The sequence below is a fragment of the Lipotes vexillifer genome, unplaced genomic scaffold (assembly GCF_000442215.2).
Source record: "Lipotes vexillifer unplaced genomic scaffold, Lipotes_vexillifer_v1.1 scaffold12, whole genome shotgun sequence".
Classification (NCBI taxonomy): Eukaryota; Metazoa; Chordata; class Mammalia; order Artiodactyla; family Lipotidae; genus Lipotes; species Lipotes vexillifer.
In genome coordinates, this window is record NW_006796716.1 from 4370195 (window position 1) to 4393791 (window position 23597).

The 23597-nt window shown below is 51.8% G+C and overlaps 2 protein-coding genes and 1 pseudogene across 2 annotated transcripts; all 3 read right to left on the minus strand.

Moving 5' to 3' along the window:
- Nucleotides 1-2321: 2321 nt before the first annotated feature.
- On the minus strand, nt 2322-4768 carry EPO (erythropoietin). The gene is made up of 5 exons (XM_007468841.1): nt 4634-4768; nt 3942-4081; nt 3617-3703; nt 3198-3377; nt 2322-3048 (listed from the first exon to the last, which is right to left on the minus strand). Exons 1-5 carry the CDS (start codon nt 4644-4646, stop codon nt 2890-2892), a joined length of 579 nt encoding a protein of 192 aa, XP_007468903.1. The 5' UTR covers nt 4647-4768; the 3' UTR covers nt 2322-2889.
- An 8905-nt stretch (nt 4769-13673) lies between these two features.
- Nucleotides 13674-14732, minus strand: POP7 (POP7 ribonuclease P/MRP subunit). The gene is made up of 2 exons (XM_007468842.1): nt 14608-14732; nt 13674-14353 (listed from the first exon to the last, which is right to left on the minus strand). Exon 2 carries the CDS (start codon nt 14341-14343, stop codon nt 13921-13923), a length of 423 nt encoding a protein of 140 aa, XP_007468904.1. The 5' UTR covers nt 14344-14353; nt 14608-14732; the 3' UTR covers nt 13674-13920.
- A 3627-nt stretch (nt 14733-18359) lies between these two features.
- The window catches only part of LOC103087979 (40S ribosomal protein SA-like), an 8844-nt pseudogene continuing 3606 nt past the window's right edge, over nt 18360-23597 (minus strand).

Consider the following 23597-nt stretch of genomic DNA (forward strand, 5'->3'; position numbering starts at 1 on the left):
TCTAGGAGGACACTGAGCTGTGAGTGGCACAGACCGTCTTTCCAAGTTTCCTAGCATTTAGTGCAAAGGCTGGAACACAGTAGGCACTCCATAAATGTGGAATAAAGTATGTTTCTTTAAATATATTTCTTTTATTTACTAAATCAGAGTTTCTAAAACTGTTCCATCTGTCCTGTAAGTTGTTCCACGAAAAAGAAAAGGACTCCTGTCTAAAAGTTCATGAAATAGGAAACCCTATTCCTTCCTTAGAGATTTATCAAGCACGCTAGCACACTAAAGTCTGTGAGAAGTCCTGTAGTCGAACAAGTGATTTAATGTTTTTGTTTAACATCTTTATTGCAGTATAATTGCTTTACTAAAGTATGTTTTAAAATTATGTTCTTAACCTACTCGCCCATCACACCTGACCCAGGTCATACACTTCAGGTTCTGTTAACTCCTTTTTTTTTCTTTAATTGAAAGCAGTAAGAAGTCTGAACGAAGTCGAGGAATAAGGTCAGGAGGAAAGAAGATCCAGGGGATGTTTAGGCAGCACATCAGGCTGAAAGGTGGACAGGACTTTGGGGTTATGAGTCCTAAATCTCAGGTTCAGGTCCCAGCTGTAACTTACTAGCTGGATTCCCTGGGCTTCAGGACAAGCCTCTTAGCTTCGGTTTTGCCAGCGAGAGAGATTCCTTCTTTCCTGATTCACAGCGGTGGAGCAAGAACCGGATGGCACGTGTGGAAATCATAACACGAATTTTTATCGAAATGCACAAGGTCAGAGTCCTCAGGGTTCTATAGCTTGTAGATTACTCCAGCATTTCCCAAGAGGGCCTGAAGAGGGCACTGTAGCCCAGAAGCAGGGTTGGCCAGAGTGAAAATTCTCCTTGGGTCCTGCCCTTGGCTGACTCCTCCCACCACAAGTTCACCCCTACCCTCTCACACACATATACTTGGCAAATACCCTCCAACCCCCCAACCTGCCCATATTCTTCCTGCCACAGATTGCAAAACATTCCCTGCTTTGTGCATATTTGCCGGGGTGCAGGCTGACTTCTCCGTTTTGTGATATAAGTGAGACTGATCCCCCCGCCTCCCATGTACGATAATGGCCAGGATCGGGGGTTACCGCACAGTTCTGTGACAGCTTTTGCTGTCTGCACAGGTCTCTCTTGGGCGTTACTTTGCAGCTGAAACATTATTTCTGGGAAGGAATTTGAAATTGATTGTCAGGGGAAAGGGGAAAGTTAGAAGTAGGAATTCCCTGGCGGTCCAGTGGTTAAGACTCTGTGCTTCCACTGCAGGGGACACGGGTTAGATCCCTGGTTGGGGGACTAAGGTCCCGCATGCGGTGTGGCCAAAAAAAGAGAGAAAGAAGCAAGTAGGGATCAAGTGTGGAGTTTGAGTGAGTTTGTCCTGTGTCCCCCATCCCAGGGGAGCTGGGAGGGCTTATGTGGCAGAAATAAGCAGAAGAGGGAAGGGGTGAGTGCTGGGAGGATGCGGGATTCCTGTCATCTTGGCCTTGGGCAAGATATTTTACCTCTTCATCTGTACCATGGGAATGACTGCAGTGACATTCTCCCAGGGCTGTGTGAGGAATAAAATGAGGTCATATAAGTGAACCACCTGCAGCAGCTCTGGGCAGAGTGATTGATCAACAAGATGGTTGTCTGGGAAGTTGGTTCCCACTGTACCCCAATCTACCACTGCCCCTTTGGCAAGTTTCAGGGTAGAGCATTCATGGTAACCATCCCCAGGCAAGGAAAGTTCCACTGGATTTAGAGGGGGCTTGTGTGCTGCTGGGGTTGTGGCATTAGAAGAAGCGGCCACAGAGAAGAGGCAGAAAATACTAAGGGTCTAGCAGGCAGCATTGGCAGCTGCCACCAGCCCCCAAAGGGGCCCCTCTTCCTGGCTCCTGTGTCCTTGCCAGCAGCCGAGGCTCACTAAAGACATCATCCTGGGGACTTTCCTGGTGGTCCAGTGGTTAGGACTCCGTGCTCTCACTGCCGGGGCCCAGGTCCCATCCCTGGTTGGGGAACTAAGATCCCACAAGCCGTGCGACTCAGCCAAAAAAAAAAAAAAGACTTATCCTGGGCCAGATGGCAGCTGCCTACTGAGGACTAGCCTTGAATGGAGCCACCTTATTGACCAGCATGGGCAGAGCTTGTGGCCTCAGGCCCAGTGGGGTCAAGAGGTCAGACAGGCCATGCGAGGCAGCACGTAGGGCCCGGCCTCCTCCACCTCTTGTTTCCCGGACCTGCTGCCTGCTGCCAGGATGGGGGCAGAGCCAGGGAAGTAGGGGTCTCCCAGGAAAACAGAAAAGCCAAGAGCCAGGTTGCGGTTTCAGTTCTTGCCAGTGAAATTGAAAAATACACAAGACTTGGACCCAGTGAGAGCCAGGAGCCAGCCCCCATCCCATCTTCACAGCTCCCACCACCCTCCTTATCCAGCGGGCTCTGCTGTCACGGAGTCCCCATGAGACCCAGAGAATTCATGGCTTGCCCCCTAAATTCTCCAGTCCATCCTGTCCCTGCTTGCTAGGTGCAAAAGGAATTATTTGCCCTCCAGCTTGTCCCAGCATCACGCAGCATCACGGTTCTGCAAGGCACTGAGATGAGTATCAGTGTCTCCCCAGCATGGCGCTGTCCCCAAGTTTAAGTTGAACTCTCTGAATTCCTCCTGCTTTGGAGACTCAGGCTGGCCCTGTGACATCCTTAGATCTGAGTTGAGCTCTGAACAGTTCCTCTAGCCCCTGAGATATCACCGCTGGCCCTGGAGTGTCCGTGGGACAGTCTGGCGCTGAGCTGATGGCCCATCGACAGGGGTTGGGAGTGGAGGTGCAGAAGGCGTGGCACAGGCAGTGGTGGTGAGCGAGGTGGTGGACGTGCCCGGGGTGGGAGCACCGGGTCACCTGTCCCCTCTCCTGCAGGCCTCCCCTGTGTACAGCGTCAGCTTTCCCCGCAGGAAATTGGAGTAGATTCGGAAAAGCTTGCACAAAGTATCAACAGTGAATGTTCGGAGGGGGACTGCAGAGGAGGCTGCGTCTGGAAGGGGGACGGCTCCCTTCTGCCAAGGAGAGAACAGAAGGTTACCGGTGGGGACCCCGGCAGGAGACGGAATTTGGGACAGAATTGCAGCAGGGATTCCTTGGCAGGGCCCTTCTCCCATTTTACAGAAGGGGCAAACACAAGTGCGAGGGAGGGTCCTACACGTACCTGGGCTCCCAGCGCCCGAAGCAGGGAGGTGAGGCTTCGCAGGCCGCTAACAGCTTTGTCCACGTGCAGCTGCAGGGCCTCGGATGGCTGGGATGAGTTGGCCAACAGGGCCTGGCCCTGCAGGATGGCTTCCGAGAGCAGAGCCAGACCTTGCCAGACTTCCACAGCCTGCTGCTGGACCTAAAGGGAGTCGGAGACTTGGAGTCAGCTGGCCCAAGCCAGCCCCGCCCTCCTCCCTCTCAGCAGCCCCAAGCAAACAGTTTTGTTGAATGAATGAACAAATGGATAAATGAATGAACATATTGCATTCAGCCCTCATCTTTGCTGCTCTGTTTCTTCTCTCTCTCTATCATTCTCCTTCCTGCCCTAGGAGGTTCCCAAAACGAGACTCCCCAAGAGGAAGGAAAAAATGAACTCACCGCCATCCTCTTCCAGGCATAGAAGTTAACCTTGGTGTCTGGGACAGTGATGTTCTCACTGAAGCTGCAGCCTTCAACACAGCCCATCTGAAATGCACAAGCCTGGAGTCAGGGGCCCCAGGGGCTCCTGCTGGCTTCGCCCCTTACCTAGCTTCCAGGTGTGCACTGGGGACTACCACTCTTTATTACTTTTACTGGGGGCTCTGGCTCCCCGCTTCCACCCCTGAACCAAGTGCCAAGGGGTAGTCCAGGTTCCTGGATCTTGGGGGAGACCCTGGACCCCTGAGGGTGAGTTCTGTGGAAGGTTCTGGGGAGGGGGCCTCACCGTGGCATTTTCGGCCTCCCTGGCCTCCAGGATGTACCTCTCCAGGACTCGGCTGTCACAGATGAGGTGTGGGGGGGCGCCCAGGACTGGGAGGCCCAGAGAAAGCAGCAACGAGGACAGCAGAAGCAGCAGAAGACATCCTAGGAGAGAGAGGCGGGCTGAGCGTGAGGCCGGGACTTGCAGGAGAAGGGGTGGTTTGGGCCCGCACGTTCACCCATCCCGCTGCTCTGGCCCCGCGAGTCTTCCCGACCCGAACCTTGCGAGCGCTCAGGCTCTGCCTCCTTTGCCTTCATTCAATCCCGCGGCCGCGTGCACACCCCACCCCCCAGCTACCGGCATCCACTTCTCCCGGCCAAACTTCAATCCCGGCGTGACAGAGGCTTCCCCTCTCGCAGATCCGGGTTGTTGCTCCCAGACCCAGGTATCCGCTTCCTCGGCACCCACGTAGCCGCCCCTCTTCTGCCTGGACCCCCAATCCTCCATCGCGTCTCCGGCTCAGATTCCGACTTGCCCGGGGACTCCCCCAGCCCGGCCGGCAGGTGAAGGCTGCCCCACCCCCCTTGCCCTTCCGGGGTCCTTGGCAAGTCGCAGGTCCTTGAACCCGGCCACCTCGGGGCCAACAGCCCCAGCGGTAAATTCCTCCTCAAACAGGGGCCGGGCGGGCGGGCGCTCCCGCGGCCGGGAGTACTCACCGCGCACCCCCATCTCCGCGCCTCGCCCGGCCCCTCAGCGACCTGGGGCTCGGCGGGGGCCCGCACCGGGGGCCCGCATCCCGGGGAGCTCGGCGGGGCAGAGCCACCCCGCCGCCCGAAGGAGGGGGCCGCCGTCCGGGGCGCCGAGCCGGGGTCGCGGCAGAGCGCGCAGGGCCCGGGGCCAGGGTCCGGAGGACGGCGCGGCGAGGCGGCCGGCCGGGGTTGGCCCGGGGACTGTTGGCCCGGGGAACTGCGGCGGCGGCCGGGGGTCGGGGCTGTTATCAGCTGTGTGCGTGCGTGTGGGGGGTTGGGGGGGGCTGTGTGCGTGAGGGGTCGCGGGAGGGGGGGGCCGGAGGGGTCAGAGCCGGGGGCAGGACGCCTGGGTCGGGGGCTCGCCGGGGCGGGAGCCGAGCTGCCGCAGGGGCGGGGGCGGGGTGCGGGGCGCGGGGCTGCCCGTCGTCGGACCCCAGGGTCCCGGGAGGGGCGGCTGGGTGCGCGCAGCGGGACGGGCAGAAGGCTGCGCTGCGAGAGCAGTGCCATTCTGGGAAAGGCTGGGGACCCCCGACGTCCCCGCAGGGAAGGGGGCGTCCCAGTCTTGGGCGGGGACTCAGAGCTGGGACTGTCTGGGTTCTTGCGAGGCAGCTAGGGCTGGAAGCCCGGAAGGTGCCTGCGGGGCAAGTCAGTGGCCTCTTTCTCACGATCCTAGTTCTTGTCCTAGAAACCAGTGTTCTTGTTGAGAAATTTAACGGGGGCGCACAAAGCAAGAAATCTGAGGGGGTCTTCTCCCCCACTCCTCACATTTGAGGACCCTGAAAACCCAGAAATTGAACTTTTAGGTTAGTCTGAATGGTAAAATTCTTAAGAACTCTGAAATAGAGTGAACCCCCAGAGTGATGGCACTTGGGATTTGCAGCTAAGCCTTTGTGGCTTCTAGGAAGCCCCGAGGCACGGGGGGAGCTCCCGGGGTGGGGGGCAGGAGTCCAAGGCTAGCTGGCCTATCAAACCTTGGAAAGTGGCCTGAGTCCCTGAGCCTCAGTGCTCTCACCTGTCAAATGGGCCTCATGAAAGCACCAGTCCCAGCTCATGCAGCTTTCATAAAAGACAGGGAAGTCCTACAAATACCGGCAGTTATTTATACATTCATTCACTCCCTCCCCAGTCCCATGATATTAGAGATACTTTATTCATGCGTTCAGTGCCTTCTTTGTGCAAGACAATTGACTAAGAACTTTTCAGGACAAAAAGATGTTTTGAGCCCTAAGTCCTGCCTCCTGGAGTTTGTAGTTTACAATAGAGATAAGGTGGGGACACAGAACAGTGCATGAGGACTGGAGTGTGCAGATCCGAGCTATGAGAGTTTGGAAGAGGGGGAGCTCACCTCTAGCTGGGAAATCAAGGAAGATTTGATGCAGGAGGTGACAACAAGCTCAGCCTTGAAGGGTGGGTAAGATTTCAATGGGAAAAGATGTGAGGTGGGTGCAGAGGCCAGTCCAGCCAAGTGCTTGGTGGGTCAGGTGTGTTGGGGTGAAGGATGGGGTGGAGGAGGGAGAGGTGGAGATCAGACTAGGGTGCCGGTTAGGGAGAGGTCAGGTTGTGAAGGGCCTTGAATGCGCCTCTAAAGAATTTGGATTTTGTTTGGAAAGAGGGGGAAGGAAAGAGTGGGAAGTATTCATTCATTCATTCATTCAAGAAATATACATATGAGTACCTACTCTTGGCTAGGGACCTGGAGATAGAGCAGTGAATGAAACAGACAAGAATGCCTGCCCTGGTGGAGCTGACATTCTAGTGGAGAGATGGATGATAAACACAGAAAATGAATAAAAGATAGAGGAGCTCCAATGGCTAACATAACTAAAAAGGCCCAGGAGTGTCGGAGGAGGTGGCAATTTTCGATGAAGCAGGCAGGGATGCCTGCTGAGAGGTGACAGAAGTGAGGGAGGGAGATAAGGGGTTGGGGGAAGAGCCTGATCAAAGAGGGGTTCAGAAAGATGAATGCGAGGGGTGGGGAGGCAGAGGCTTGTGGGAACTAATGAGGGCCTGAGTTGCTCCCCTGCCCTCCACTCACTGCGAGCCTGCTCTCGGGGTCCTCCCCGAACCTGGTGTGCTGGCTGCTGTGGCTCTGCACACCTCACTACGTCCTCTGGTCCCCGTTTCCTCCTCAGCACCCAGGCAGCCTCCCAGCCCCACTTGGCCCTCAGAGCCCAGCTCTGGGACAAGATCCCAGCTGTGGGACAAGCACACGCACACTCACGTCCACACACGTCCGCACATGCGTTCTGTCCCGACCCACCACACCCCCCGCAGCCTCTGCTCTCTGGGTTCCCTGACTCCTGCGTCACTGCCCTGACCTGACCATGGAGAGGGGCCGGGGACAGACTGGGGGGGGGAGTAGAAACAGCCAGAGGAGAGGAGGAGCCGTTCGGGCTGTGGGATCTGCTTCTGCCCTCACACCAGCTTGTCAGAGGTCCCCAGGCCCCTGCCTTCAAGAAAGGGAGATGGGCCCTGAACACCAGCCTCTAGCTGCTGGGGCCTGCTGGACAGGGGTGACGCTGGCTCATCCGCTGGGGCTTTGGGAGAGAGAGCTGCGATTGCAGCCTGGGAGAGAGGGCAGAGGAGAGGACCTCAGCTCACCCTGCACCCAATCCCTAAGCTGTAGTAATCCTACCAAGAGGGCAGAGGCTGGTTTAGGAGCCAACTTCAACCCAGGTGCTTGTGGATACTGCCCAGCAGGGGCATCCTGAGGAGCAGGAAGCTAGCCAGGGGTCTCCCTCCGATGCCCACCCCCCCACCCCCACCAGTGCCCCCTCCATCTGCCTGTTTGTATTTCCCTGGCACAGGGCTGGACCAGTGCCAGGACCACCACGGAGGGTCTCCGCACCATCGCCTCCAGTTATCCCCATCCCTGCCACTAGAGTAACTTTCCCACTGAATAGCTCCTTCGTGGCATTCCCCAGAGCAGGAGCCTGCAGTGGCTCCCGGTTGCCTCTGAACGAAGACCCTCTGTGCTCTGCCATCCACCTACCTTTCCAGCCTGTTCTCCCACTTTGCTCACTCCCACTCTCCTGCATCACGTGAGCTCAGTTAGATGGTTTGCTGCTTCCTGCCCTTCGCTCACTATGTGCCTTCCACCTGGATCACCCTCCCCGTCCCACTATGGCTCTCAAAGCCCAAACCCAAGCATTACCTCCTCTACGAAGCCTTCCCTGATACCCCAGCAGGAAGCTGTCTCCCTGCTCTGGGCTGCCATCCTTTATGTACACGTCTTAGGCCTCTCCTGGCCGGGCCACCATATACAGCTGTCAAGGTTCAGCACTGCACAACTCCAGGGGGCGCCATTCATATCGACCCTGATGAGAATGGTACCCTGTGGAGTCATGCAGCACAGGTGCTCTGTTAACTGGAGGAGAGAGCAAAGGACAGTGTAGGCAGGTCTTGTTCACCTGGGTGCCACTGGGCACCCAGCATGTCGCCTGTTTATGGGCTTCCCTCAAGTGTGGTTTGCATTGTGTGGTCCCTCCACTCCAGACACCTCAGCCAGAGAATGGGAGACCTGGAGGGAGGAAGTGAGCTACTCATCCTCTGAATGCTTGCTGGAGCCATGCCTGGACAACCTAGCTCTGGGTTCGTGGGGGCCTGAGAAGCCTCCATCTACTTCCTGAGCAGGTAGCCCCCCGAGGCGGGGTCTGAACCAGAGGATGGCGGGGGTGGAGGCAGGCTCTGTTCCATGGAGTCTTCCTGGCAGCCAATTCAGACTGAAAATCCAAGAAGCAAATTTATAGCCCCCTGAGCTGTCGCAGACCCCCAGGCAGCACGAAGTCCCAGCTGCCTGGAGTCGTGTTGGGGAGGAGGGGGGGCCTCTGGACTTCTTCTCCCTCCTCCTTTCCAAGCAGTGGCTTCTCAGCTGGTCTCGGGAGTTCAGCCAGCAGCCCAAAAGACCTTCTGTGCTGGGAAGTGAGGTGGCGGGGACCTTGGAGGGTGCGGTGGGGGAGGGCTTCCTGGCGCTTGGGGAACTGGGAATGGAGTGAGGACTTGGAGAAGGGATTCCTGCCAGACAGCAAAAGGAAGTCCTGTGCGAAGGTCACTTTGGAGAAACTGAGGGAAGTTCTGCTTACTTGGCCACAAAGTAGCCAGTAGAGCCAGACATCTGGGTTTCTGTTCTCAGCGAGCAGCTCTGTGGCTTCAGCAGGCTAATGGGGCTTGTCTGGCAAACAAGGGAGCACGGGATGTGGACAAGTGACTTTATGTCTGAGCCTGGGGATGGTACAAAACTATAGTAATCGCTTGCCAGGGCTGTCGTGTGATTATGTAATGCCCGGCATGGGGTAATCAATAAATGCTAGCTATTATCACGGCACCCTCTGCTTTACTGTGGCTGCTATTTGTCCTGGCTTTGGAGGCCTGGAGACCAAATCTCCAGCATGTTTGTCAGCCCTCCTCCAGCGCCCTCCACTGTTCCCTCTGGGGAGCTGGGCATGGGTTCATGACACCTTACCTCTGGTGTTGTACCTTTACCAAGCAACTCACTGGTAAAGGTCATGGGGATAGTGGGGTGTGGATGGAGGTACCGCCGGGTGTACACATCCACTGCTCTTCGGAGAAACTTGCCACTGAACAAAACTGAGTGAAACGGCATCACTGTGGGAGCTGGGGGGTGGCGGGGGTTAAGACACAGATATCAAGACAAGTCTCACACTTAGTTTATTCAAAGCCTGGGGCCAAACAGGGGTTTCTTGTCCCATTAACATGGGTCTCCTCCCAAGGGAGGCCCGGAGAAGTCCCAAGGACCTTGGACTGAATGAGGCCTGAAGCATTACCAGGCCAGCTTCCTTGGTTACTTGTCTCTTGCCTGTCCTCCAGTGCTTGAGTCCTTGAAGGAGGGTGCCCAAAGCACCAAGACCTCCACCTTGGGATCCAGAAACACTTCCCCAGATTAGGTTTCTATGAAGTGTCAACCCCATCTTAGGATCTCTTGCTCACAAGTATGGCTGAATATTCCCAAGCTCCTTCCCATGGCACCCATCCTTTATCAGAAGACAGAGCTGCTAAGTTGGTCAGAGTAGCTTTCCTGTCCATGCAAAAATAAAACTAGAAAATCCTAACTTAAAACACTACTGGCAAAATATCAACGAGAGTAATGTTTTTCTCCCATGTAAGATCTCTGCAGGGGTGCAGTCGTGAACACAAAAGTTTCATTTTGTTAACATGGGGCTTAAGGATTTTGCATGAAGTCTTTTTTTTAAATTTTATTTATTTAATTTTATTTTTGGCTGCGTTGGGTATTCGTTGCTGCGCGCGGGCTTTTCTCTGGTTGCGGCGAGTGGGGGCTACTCTTCGTTGCGGTGCGCGGGCTTCTCATTGCGGTGGCTTCTCTTGTTGAGGAGTATGGGCTCCAGGCACGCGGGCTTCAGTAGCTGTGGCACGCGGGGTCAGTAGTTGTGGCACACGGGCTTAGCTGCTCCGCGGCATGTGGGATCTTCCCAGACCAGGTCTCAAACCCAAGTCCCCTGCATTGACAGGCGGGTTCTTAACCACTGCACCACCAGGGAAGCCCTGCATGAACTCTAGGCTCTTCCTACTTGGAGGAACACAGGCCAAGATCTACTCAAGGTAGTTTATAGAAGCCTTAGACATACTCTTAAACCCCCAAGTTTAGCAAATATTTTCCCAAATTGTTCATGGTTCACTGATAACCAATGAGTTACGAGAACCTATTGCTTGACAGAGGCATCCTCCGATCTGTATATAAGCAAGACCTTCTGTTCATGTCTTATTTCATCAACCAGCAAGTAATTTTAGTACTTTCAGGAAAGTATATTTTTCTTGCAGCAAACAAGATTCACAGACTCTGAGCTGGAAGGGACCTAGGACATCCCATGAAGGTGAACTTCCACCCTCTGCTTGCACACTTCCAGTGAAAGATATCTGGTGTTTCTAAGGGAGCAGAGACTTGTTATAGGATAGCCAATACCACATGTGATCACCCCACCTAGGGAACAGACCAAAGGAACAGGCTTTGTAAAAAAATAAATAAATAACGTTTTCCTATTACAAAAACAATACAGGATCATTGACCAACTAGAAAATATGGCTAAACCAAAACACATCAATTAAAAAGCACCCATAATGTCATTAGGAAGATGGAGTCATAAGTGGTCATTTTCACAGACTTCTCTCTTGGTGGGATAACATTTGCCTCACCCCCAAATCTGTGTAGCGGGATATCCCTTCCCTAAGGAACTATATTTGACACATGCCTCTAGTCCAACTTCCCTATAGGCTCCAGGGTTTGTTCCCCCAACTCCTGACCAAGCACTGGGGACTCACCTAGAAGGATCGTCCGCCCATCCAAACCAGTTCATGTGCTCTGAGGGCTTCCCTTCTTCCCTGCCACGTGTGCCACAAAAGTAAAAGCCGACAGGACTAATAACCCAGACTTGTAAACAAAACATACACAAATCACCTTCCTTCCCCTCTCCCCATCCCCATGAAGAGGCTCAAACCATTCCTTAGCAAAATGGCTCAAGTTAACAATAGTAGCCCTTTACTATTTTTTGAGCGCTTACTAATGCTAGGACAACTCCAAGCACGACGTAAATGATTTGTCTTTTTAAATCTATCTGTCCTTTTCCCTATTAGTTTTTAGAGAACCAGGAGTTTATACCTCTCCAGGCAGACCTGGCGCCTAACACAGATTCCATACAACCAGTGGATGCTCAATAATACTACGGATGATGAGAAAAGGTCTACACTCATCTCCAAGACAAGCATTTCCAACCTGGCCTCTGGGGATCTGTTTTTGAAGTAGGAGGTCATTTCGCACTCTCTGTGGGCTCCATAGTGGTTGAGCAAAAGGGAGGGAAACTGCACCTGGACACGCCTTCTACCCCCATCACCTCCCAAGCTGTGGTGGAAGACACTTCAGAGAACCAAAGAGGGAGGGAAGCAGAGGCCGGCACTGGCCTCCCTGCAGAAGGAATGCAGACCTCCCAGCCCGATCCACCACGCATGGACTCCAACAGATGCAGGAGCTTTCCCCACGCCCCCTACCTGCCCTCACACCCCTTCTTCCTTCGGTGGCAATGACTAGGGGCTGTTTCCGCAGACCTGCCACTGAGAGAAGCCCCACTGGCAAGCAGTGAGAGAACTCGGAGTAGAAACAACAAACAAATAAGCTGGGAGATGTAGCTGCCAAAACAAACCAAATGCAAAAGGGCTGCTGCCACCACCTCTGCTGGGCCCAGGCCAGGAGCAGAGAGCGGAGCACATACGTGCAGGGACACACATAGTTCCCTGCCGGCTCCCCACTCCGTTACTGGGGGCTCCTGGACAAGGGAGTCTTGCAGTCAAGGCTGATAGGGAGGGACTTCACTGGCGGCGCAGTGGTTAAGAATCCGGCTGCCAATGCAGGGGACACGGGTTTGAGCCCTGGCCCGGGAAGATCCCACATGCTGCAGAGCAACTAAGCCCGTACACCACAACTACTGAGCCTGTGCTCTAAAGCCAGCACCCCACAACTACTGAGCCCACGAGCCACAACTACTGAAGCCTGCACACCTAGAGACCGTGCTCCCCAACAAGAGAAGCCACAGCAATGAGAAGCCCGCGCACCGCAACGAAGAGTAGCCCCCACTTGCCGCAACTAGAGAAAGCCCGCACAGCTACTTTCTAGCTGCCCGAGTGACCCTCCAGTTCCAGAACACACCCTGCTTGTTCATGAATCCCCTTTGTGCGTGCTGATCCCTCTGTCTGATATGCCCTCTCCCCTCTCTTCTGCCTGGCAAGCTCCCTTTCATCCTTCAAAACCCAGGTCAAAAGGTGGAACCATCTGAGACCTCACCAGGAAGTTAGCCATTTCCTTCTCCACACTTCTGTATCGTGGCTATTCTTACTTCTTACATAACACATCTTACTCATTTCACAAAAAATTGGTATATCCACCTTCCCAACTAAGTGAACTCCTTGAAGGCAGGGGCCATTTCATACCCATCTTTGTATCCCCAGGGCCCAGCCCAGGCCTTGGCTTACAGTAGGCACTCAGCATGTATTTAGTTGTTAGAATGAAGCGCTAGTCCTTCTGCAAGGTGTTCACTTTCCTGAGTGGCTGGCAGTCACTTCCGCAGCATGAATCCCTAGTCAACAGGAATACTCAAGGCAGAGGGAGAGGTTTTGTTAAACGAGAAGGCTAATTTTCAGAACCCCAAACCAAACTGCCTTCAAGCAAACTAGAACCAAATTCTGTTACTAACCTTTAGATCAAAGGCTTTCAAACTCCTGTGACCGCCCAACAGTAAAATTGATGCCCAACAGTAAAACTGATGTCATAACTAGCACATGTGTCTATATACACATCTATAACTGAAAGTGTCAACAAATTATTATCATTGAAGTTGTACTTTTTTTTTTTTACTTGCTTTTTAAAAGGCTTTGACCCAGTAAATTGATTTCAAGACCCACATATGGGTCACCACCCACTTTGATAAAAATTGCTTTAGGTGACTTGTTTGATAAACATGAAAAATCAGATCCTCCTGCTTAGAACAGCCCAGCCACAAGGGTCTGAAGGGCTCTGGACCATAGCTGTTTAGAACAATTTGGGCCCCACAGGACCAGGAATCAAATAAAGCAGTGTCTCAGTCCCTACCACAGGCTGACACAAAGGAGGCCCCCACCTTTGTTTGCCCTCTTCACCCTTAAACCCTCACCCTTCCTGTGCCTGGGAACCACCAGCAGAGAACCTGATGCTTTCCTAGCATACAACTACACCCCAGCTGCACTCCAGTGGGTGAGAGTATATACTTTATCTGCCCTGCCTTCTTCTGTGAGGATGAAATATTTTAAAGCAAACATTGGAATTGTCAGGCTTCTGCACTGTACTAAAGTTTGTTTTAGGTTGCAGTGTCCGTAGTACAATTTATGCTCTTTCTGTGAACTGGGGTTCCCCTACTGTACCTAAATCCTTGTAAAGTTCTTTCCTACTCTCCTTTCCAGAATTTACACAGGGGAGAGGCAGTGCAGCGGGGTGGCTGGGCACCAACACAACTTGATGCTTTTTATTGTATACGACATTGGCTACAGACCACAAAGATTCAGGAGGCCCCACTACTTGGGCCCAACAAAAGACAATATTTGCCCTCTCAATTCAGAGTCCTCTGGGCTGCGAGGGGACAGGCTTTTTCCTACATGGCTCTAGAAGAAGGTCCAGGACAGTACTCAGTACAAGAAGAGCCACATCTGAGCCTAGCTGTACGGGGGTGGGTGGATAAGGTGGGCCAGCCTCATCTCAATCACTTGGGTGTGACCCTGAAGACACGGATGTGGATGGCCGAGTTGTTGCGGATCCGGGTCAGCGGCTCTCGCGTATCAATCTCTGGTTCCAGTTCATCGACAAGCTCCACGGTGGAGGTATTGGCAGCCACCTGCAAGGACCCGAAGCTGCCAGCCTGCAGCTGTAGGGCAATGTTGATGGCGCGGTTGATGGCCAGGCCCAAGCCGTGGATGTAGATCTCACTGCATGCGTTCTGACCCCGAGCCCCTCCATCCAGCAGTTTTTGGCAGCGGGCCAGCTGGGCCTTGAAGTCAGTCTTCATGTTGACATAAATGTCATTGGGCCTCCGGGGCAGGCGGTGGGGAAGCCGCTTCCGCAGAGTGTACTCCACCGGGTCCAGCTCAGCCTCAACAGCTCCGCGGGGCTCTCGGTTTTCGGCCATGCTGTGTGCCCTGGCACGAGGAAGAGACGAGATCAGCCAGGGGTGACGAGCGACCAACGCTTCCTTTCCCACCCCGTTTCCTGCCCAAAGGGTGAAGCCGGGAGAAGGCGCACTCGACGCCTCTATTCCCTTCCACTTTCAGTCCCCTTCCACTCACCTCAAGCTCCCGCATCTCCCCCACCCCCAGTTCCTACTCATTCATCACATCGCCCCCAACCTCCAGGCCCCTCCACCGCCCCCTTTCCCCAGCTCTTCCGCGCCTACTCTCTCCGGTCCACAGTGCTCTCCACGCGCCGCGGCCCGCTCCCCTGCCAGGGCACTCAAGCGTTGCGCCGACCGGCCGGAATATAGGGCGCTGCTCGCGACCCCCAGGCGCCAAGAATTGAAGAGAAGGAAAGGTGAACACCGCCGGAACGCACGAGCGCTAGAACCCAGCCTGCCCCTGGCTCCTGACAAGGGTGCCGAGTGCGCACGCGCGCTCGCCCCCTGCAGCCAAGCCCGCGGGATCCACGAATCACCTTCCTGGCCTCCGTTCTCCCGCCCCTTTCCTGAGAGCTCGCAAAACCGCGCGATGTGTTTGAGTAACGCGAGGCTTCCGGGGGTGATGGGATCTACCACGTGTACGCCTCCCAGGCGGGGAGCAGAGACGGCAGGCGTGTACCAAGTCGGAGCTGGGGAGGGTCTGGGAAGGGGAGGTCAGCTTTCCTGGGCCAATCCGAGTCCCCGGTTCGCGGAGGTGTCCAGAAGGGGAGAAGGGAGGAGAGGAGGCTTTTGTAGGGGCGTGGAGGATTGGGGGGTAAGGGTCTTCCAAAGATAGCAGGGAGGGCAGCGAGTTCCATAGAACGTGATCGCGAAGGGGTCTGAAGTCAAGTCTGCACTCTCGCGTCCATCGCAGTTCCTCGGGTCAGAGGAGGTGTGGCAGAGTTGGCAGAACTGACCTCCCGCCTAAGGTTCCTGTTGCCGAAAGACCGAGGGCGGGTAACGAGTGGCGAGGCCCGGCCCTTTGCGGAGGACAGCTCTCCGGGACTCCTCTGCAGTTCACGGGGATCCGTCCTTCTTCCCTGCGTCTGGCAGGGCTGACCTCCCAGGCCAGACCCTGGGGACGCGAGCTCCGAGCCGCAGGACCAGCCTTCACAGCTCCCCTGGGGCCCCCTGACCCACTCGCACCCCTCCACCACCCCCACCCGCCACCAGCTCTTCGGTCACTGCCCGCCACCTGGGAGTACGGACGTGCGCCCCCTAGCGGGAAAGTGCAGGGCAACACCCGGGGATTGGCGGCTCCCCAAGGCCAGTGGGAAGGGGTTTTCTGCGGTTTAGCTTCTGTAGAGTTCCATTTGAAAATGAGTTAGACCTGCAGTGAGGACCTCAGTTCCCTCATCACTCAAATGGGGATGAGAATTCCTGTCTTGCTACTGAGTTGCAAAACCCAATATATAACCTTACAAACTGTAAGCCTACACGTTAGCTTTTTTTTTTAATTAAAAAATTATTTATTTGGCCGTGCTGGGTCTTAGTTGTGGCATGTGGGATCCAGTTCCCTGACCAGGGATGGAACCCGGGTGCCCTGCTTTGGGAGCAAGGTGTCTTAACCACTGGACCACCAGGGACGTCCCTGAGCTGGCATTTTTATGCACAACCCCACCCCCCCACCCCAGACCTCTCTCTAGTTGCCTGGGGTAGAGTCTGACCCCATTTGACTGGAGGTTGGAAAGAGGCCAGGCTCCTGAGAACTTCTCTCCCAGCACCACTTAAATCCTGTGGTTCTTTTAGCTTCAGATTCTTACAAGCTTGGGGGGTTATTTGGGGTTGAAGAGGAAATGCTGGCTACAACCTTACTCCATCTCAGAAGTGACATCTGAACAGAGTTTTGATGGACAAACAGGAATTCTTCAGGGAAGCAAGGAGTATTCTGGAAACACTGAACAGTATTTTTAAAAGAATGGAAGCATAACCTAAGCTTCCACCTCAAGGAACTAGAAAAAGTAAAGCCAAAGGAAGAAGATGGGAGGAAATAATAAAGAGCAAATATAAATGAAACTGAACACAGAAAAACAATAAAGAAACTCAAACCAGAAGCTGGTTCTTTGAAAAAGTCAATAAAATTGACCTCTAGCAAGACTGACAAAAAAGAGAGAACAAGAAAAAGAAGACTCAAATTATGATTATCAGAAATGAAAGAGGGGATAGCACAGATAAAATGGACCAGCTCCTAGAAAACAAACTACCAAACTAACCCAAGATGAAACAGATCATCTGAATAACTCTGTAACTATTACGGTAATTAAATTCATAGTTAAAAAAAATTTAGAACAAGAAATATCTAGGCCCACATGGTTTTACTGGTGAATTCTACCACACACACAAAAAAAGGAAGTAACACAAATTCTACACAATCTCTTCCAGAAAACAGAAGAGGAAGGTACATTTCCTAATTAATTTTATGAGGCCAAAACCAGACAAAGATAATACAAAAGAAGAAAAATCACAGATGGATACCACTCATGAACAACATCAAAAAATCTTCAACAAAATGTTAGCAAACTGAATCCAGCAGTATATAAAAAGAATGATATACCACAACCAAGTAGAGTTTATTCCAAAGATGCAGGACTGGTTCAGTGTAAGAAAACCAATCAGTATTATCTACCATATTAACAAGTTAAAGAAAAAAACACATATGATCATGTCAATTGATACAGAAAAACCACTTAACATAATTTAGTACCCATTTATGATAAGAGCTCTTAGCAAAAAGAGAATGGAAGGAACTTCCTCAACCTGGTAAAGAGCATCTACAAAAACACTACAGCTTCCCATCATACTTAATGGTGTAAGACTGGACACCTTTCTCTTAAAAATCAAGAACAAGGGAAGGATGTCGTCTCTCACCACTCTCATTGTTGGAAGTCCCAGCCAGTGCAATAAGGCAAAGAAAAGATTGTAAAGGAAGAAAAAAAAACTGTCTCTATTTGCAGATGACATGATTGTGTATACATAAAAAGTCCCGAGGAATCTACAAAAAAACATATAATTAATAAATTAGCTTATTAGCAAGTTTGCAGGATACAAGATTAACATACAAAAATCAATTGTAGGGCTTCCCTGGTGGCGCAGTGGTTAAGAATCCGCCTGCCAATGCAGGGGACACGGGTTCGAGCCCTGGTCCGGAAAGATCCCACATGCCACGGAGCAACTAAGGCTGTGCGCCACAACTATTGAGCCTGTGCTCTAGAGCCCGCGAGTCACAACTACTGAAGCTTGCGCGCCTAGAGCCCGTGCTCCGCAACAGGAGAAGCCACCATTGAGAAGCCCGCACACCGCAACGAAGAGTAGCCCCTGCGCACCGCAACTAGAGAAAGCCCGTGCGCAGCAATGAAGACCCAAGGCAGCCAAAAAAAAAAAAAAAGTTAAAAAAAAATCAATTGTATTTCTATATACTGGCAATACACAACTGGAAACCAAAATTTAAAATCATTTACAATCACTCCAGAGAGAGAGGGGAAGGGGGAGGAGGAAAGGAGGGGGAGCGAAAAATATTTAAGTATAAATGTAACAAAACATGTACAAACTCTGCTTAAAACTACAAAATGCTAATCAAAGATCTAAATTAATGGAGAGATATACTGTGTCCACGTATTGGAATATTCAACATAGTATAGATGTCAATTATCTCCATATTTAATGCAATTCCTATGAAAATCCCAGCAAGAAGTTTTGTCGATGTAAATAAGTTTATTGTAAAATTTATATGGCAAGGCAAGAGAAGTTAAAGCAATTTTGAAAAACAAAAAGTTGGAATCACACCACCTGATTTTAAGACTTACTGTGTAAACACAATATCAAGACAGTGTGATATCTGCTAAGGGACAGACACAAAAATCAATAAAATGGAATAGAGAACCTAGAAATAGATTCACACAAGTACAGCCAGCTGATTTTTTTTTTTTTTTTTTTTTTAAGAAACTGTTTATTTTCCGTCAACCTATTTCCATTTTAAGAGTTTGTGGAAGAACTGCTTAAGACCACTCAGTGCTTGTTCCTACCCACTCAGCGGCCTGAGCAGTGGCAGCGGCAGACCAGTGTTCAGTGGCAGGCTGAGCACTCCAGCCTCCAGTGGGGAACTGCTGAAGAGGCACGGGGACACCTGCACACCTTCAGACCAGTCCACCACCTGGACTGGTAGCAGTGAACTCAGGAGCTGGAGCAATCCATTCACCCTGAAATTCCTCCTTGGTCACAGCCTTCTCAGCTGCTGCCTGTTCATCCTTTTCAATCTCTCCAGGATCTCTGTAGAAGCAGAGATCAGGCATGACCTCCCACGGGTGTTCACGGGAGATGGTGCCACGCATGCGCAGAACTTCCCGGGCAAGCATCCACCACATCAGACCCACGGAGTGAGCTCCCTTGTTGTTGCACGGGATGGCAATGTCCACATTATCGCAGAGGAGAGTCTGCGTTACACAGAGCAATGGTAGACAGGCTAACGTAAGAGGCCTCTGGGAGAGGCAAGTGGTCAGCCCTGGGATCAGTAACCACCGGAAGTCTTGGCTCCGGAAGGCTGCCTGGCTTTGGTTAGTGAAGGTTCCAGGAGTGAAGCAGCCAGCAATAGGAGTGGCTCCAGTGGCAGCAGCAAACTTCAGCCCAGCTCGCTGGCCAGTATTCCTGGAGGATATGACACTGACATCAGCTGGGTTTTCAATGGCAACAGTGGCACGAGCTGCCAACGGAAGCTTCTCCCAGGCTCTCTTCAGATTTATGATGTAGATGCCATCACTTTTCCTTTTGTAAGTGTACCGTTCCATTTGGAAGTCAAGGTTGGTGCCACCTAAGTGGGTTCCTGCTGCAAGGAATTTGAGGACATCCTCCTCCTTCATTTGCAGGACATCAAGCGCTCTGGAAATTGTGAAAGTTTCCCTTTAAGTTACGATGGGAATCCAGAACAACGCCGTATGGACCCCTGTCTGGCTGGCGCGGAAAAGCCAGCCAGCTAATTTTTGGCAAAGGTGCAAAAGCAGCTGAATGGGGAAAGAATGAGTCTTTTCAGCAAGTGGTGCTAAAACAACTGTATAAATAGGCAAAGAACTGAACCTCAGCCCTATGCAAAAAATTAACACAAAATGGATGGTAGATCTAAACATAAAATGGAAAATTATAAAACTTTTAGAAGAAATATAGGAAAAAAAGTCTTCATGACATAGGGTCAGGTAAAGAGTTCTTAGATACAACTCCAAAGGCACGATCCATTAAAGAAAAAAATTGAGGACTTCCCTGGTGGCACAGTGGTTGGGAGTCCACCTGCTAGTGCAGGGGACATGGGTTCGAGCCCTAGTCCGGGAGGATCCCACATGCTGTGGAGCAGCTGGGCCCGTGTGCCACGGCTGCTGAGCCTGCGCTCTAGAGCCTGTGAGCCACAGCTGCTGAGCCCACGTGCCACAACTACTGGGGCCCGGCGTGCCTAAAGCCCGTGCTCCACAGCATGAGAGGCCACTGCAATGAGAGGCCCACGCACTGCAGTGAAGAGTGGCCCCCGTTCGCCACAACTGGAGAAAACCTGTGCACAGCAACGAAGACCCAATGCAGCCAAAAATGAATAAATAAATATGTGAAAAGTAATATATGCTTTAAAAAAAATTTGATAAATTGTACTTCATCAAAATTTAAAACGTTTACTCTGTGAAAGACCACCCAGCCACAGACTGCAAGAAAATACCTGCAAATCACATATCCAACAATGGACTTGTATCCAGAATAGATAAAGAACTCTCTAAATTCAAGCGTTAGAAAACAACTCAATTACGGACTTCCCTGGTGGTCCAGAGGCTAAGACTCCGTGCTCCCAATGCAGTGGGCCCGGCTTCCATCCCTGGTCAGGGAACTAGATCCCACATGCTGCAACTAAGAGTTCGCATGCTCCAACTGAAAGATCCCGCATGCCACAACGAAGATCCCGAGTGCTGCAACTAAGACCCGGCGCAGCCGAAAAAAACCAAAACCAAAGAAACCAAAACAATTAGAAAATGGGCAAAAGTCTTGAACAGAGGGTTCTTTAGCAAAGAGGGTATAAGGATGACAAATAAGCACATAAGATGTTCAACACAGCCATTATGGAAATGCAATTAAAACCATGATGAGATGCCACTACCCACCTATTAGAATGTCTAAAATTAAAAATTTTGACAATACTAAGTGTTTAGGAGAATGCAGAGAAATTGGATCTCTCATACACTGTTTGTGGACATTTTCAATGGTCCAGCCACTCTGGAAAATAGTTTGGCAGTTTCTTCTAAAATTAAACATACACTCACCATATGACCCAGCAAGAGCACACATGGGAATTTACAAACTCGTTCACAAATGTCCACAGCAGCTTTTGTAATAGCAGTGTTTGTAAAAGCCCCAGACAGGAAACAACCCATGTGTCTTTCAATGGGTGACTGGTTAAAGTGTGGTACATCCATACCATGGAATACTACTCAGCAATAAAAGTTGGATCAAGGAGACCCATTAGGCTGCTGGAAGACTAGATACATCCTAGAACAATACTGTGCTGAGCAGCTCAGAGTTTACTGTGGAAGGCAAACAAGATGAGCAAGACAGTGTGACCACTGCTCAGCATGGAGCATGTATAGGGTTCAGTGGACCCTCAAGGAGGTACAGCCAATATGACCTTGGGGGGATGCAAGGTGTTCCAAAGGACGCAATGGCTAAGGTGAGGCAGTAACGTCTAGCAGTTGGGCTCAGATCCTGTGCAGTACCTCCTGTTACAATGGAGAGGTCTGGAAGGTCTGAGCCCTGGGAGATAGGGAAGCAGGAGGGAATCAGCAAAGGATTCAGAAGGAGCAGCTGATGAGGTAGGAGGAAAACCAAGGGATATGGTGATCTGGAGGCCAGGTGAAGAGAGCATTTCTTGGAGGAGGTAGTGACCAGCTGTGTCATATGCTGTTGATAGGCCACATAAGATAACAAACCAGTGGATTTAGCAATGTGGTCATTTTGCATTGGTGACTTGACAAGCATTTACACTTGATTCACCAAAGAACTTAGCTCATTAGAAAAAAAGGCAGAGAGTTTGGCTGTTTACTTGAGACTTCCCTTTCATCTTGATAAATCATCTAACCACATCTCTTTGTTTAGTTCAAAAGCTTCCAAATTTAAAATAACACAGACCACCAAGACATTTTACAGCATAGTCTTGAATAAAACTGAATAAACAAAAATATCTTAGGTCCAAGTGATTTTCTTCATTCAGATTGTTTTCTTTAATTTTGTACGGGAGATTCACAGTTCTGATTTGTTTCCTTTCGCAATGAGGGTGCTTATGCAATTCAATTTCCACAGTGTCATTGGCAGCAAACGCATTCTCGCTTTACGGCTGGGGGAGATGACTTGGCCGGGATCACAAGCTGGTATACAGGAAACCCAGGGCGATCCCTCCAATCCTCTACCCTGGAGTCCAGCGTGCTCTCCCTGACACAAAGCATCTGGTAGGTAGGTAGGTAGGTACTACTGTCCAATCAAAAACATTTTCATGATAGCATCCGAAGCCCTCAACGTAAGTTTCACTTCACTTCTCATCCAACTAGCAATCCAGGTCCTCTTCTCCCATCAGCCTGGCTTGTCACTATTCTAAAGCTGATGCTCACTTTTCTTAAATCTACCCATATTCTGCCCTTCCTTCCTGCTCAGCACAGGCCACCACTGTCCCTGACTGCTTCCCCTTCACAGGGGTTTCCCCCCTTTTTCCCCTGTACCATTTCTCCACTATAATTTACAATCTCACATTTGCTAATTCATCATTAAAACAGGCCAAAAGGCTAAGACCTTATTCAGAGGGTAGGACACATCCAGGAAAGTGGGGGGGCGGGGGGGGGAAGCAGCAACAAAAGTTTTGGAGTAAGAAAAAACAGCTGTCGTAAACTTGAGAACTTTGTTCTAGGAGAACTTGATTGGAGATTGGATTCTGTTGATATATTTTCACACAGTTAACAATGTGAATAGTGTGGACCCAGAAGACCCCACTAGCTAACATTTGTGGAGTGCCTGCCCTATACCAAGCACTGTGTTAAGTGCTTTACCATACAATCCAGAGACTCAGAGATGAGTAAAGTTGCCCAAGGCCACGGTCAGTATGGGATGGAACCAGCACATAAGCCCTCGCTTTAAACAATTGCATTTTCCAGCCTGTGAACAAGCAGCTTCACTGACTACACTGAGGCAGGAATCCTGACTGCAAGAAAGACAAGGGAACTGAAAAAAGCAGACACGAAAACTATAAGTGCATAGAAACCTGGGGTGTGCTCCGTGCAAGAACAAAGGGCCTTCCTGGTAGCTCTGGAGGTCGGCGCTCCGTTTTGGCGAAACACGGAGGGCTCAAGTTCCAAGTCTGAATTTACCCTTCCCTGTCCTGAGGATTATATTGTTTTTGGTAACGGCTGTTTTAGGAAGCTGGGAAGTATACATTCTGGCGTAACTTCCAAAGAAAACGGTGAAAACACACACAAAACTTTTTCAACCTAAAAAGGTCAGGGAATCGGAAAAGTCATTCTTGAAAACCTCCTTTTTAAACAAAGGCGGTGTCAATCTACTTCTCACATTTGCATAGTAGTTTCTTTCCGAAACCTTTCACACTCACCTATTTTAATTCTTTCGGCACTACGGAAGGGAGTGGAATGGGGGCCAGGGATGGGGCGGAGCAGAGCATCAATACCTTACTATAAAACAGAAACTGAGGCCCGACAGCGTCAACTCCTTCGCCCCCAAGGTCTAGGGGGCTAGTCGGTGGCGGAGCCAAAGAGAAACTCCAGGTCTCACCAGCCAGTGCTGCCTCGGACTGTTTCTAAACCATTAGGGTCCTCGTTTATTTCATATACCCCGGGGATGTCCGACGAACACACCTCTGGGTTGTACGTGGTCTCCTTCAATCCAGGCGGGCTTCCCGGAGGAAGCCGACCGTCCAGGAGGCGGGCGATGCCGCTAGCGGCGGCCTCCGTCGCGATGGTCGCGCATCGCGTGCGGGGGGGGGGGGCAGCCGGGGAGCACCCCGGGGACACCCTCACCACCCCCCCGGCCCGCAGCAGTCTGTGTCACGTGAGGCACCGGGCTCCCAGGTCACGTGCCGGGGGGGTCGGGGGAGGCGGGCATCCGGGCCGCGCCCGCCGGGCACGCTAGCAGCGCGCTAGGCCGTGCGGGTCGGAGCGGGCCGGAGTAGCAAAGGGGGGCAGTGGCGGTGGCGGCGGCCGCGGCGGGGGCGGAGG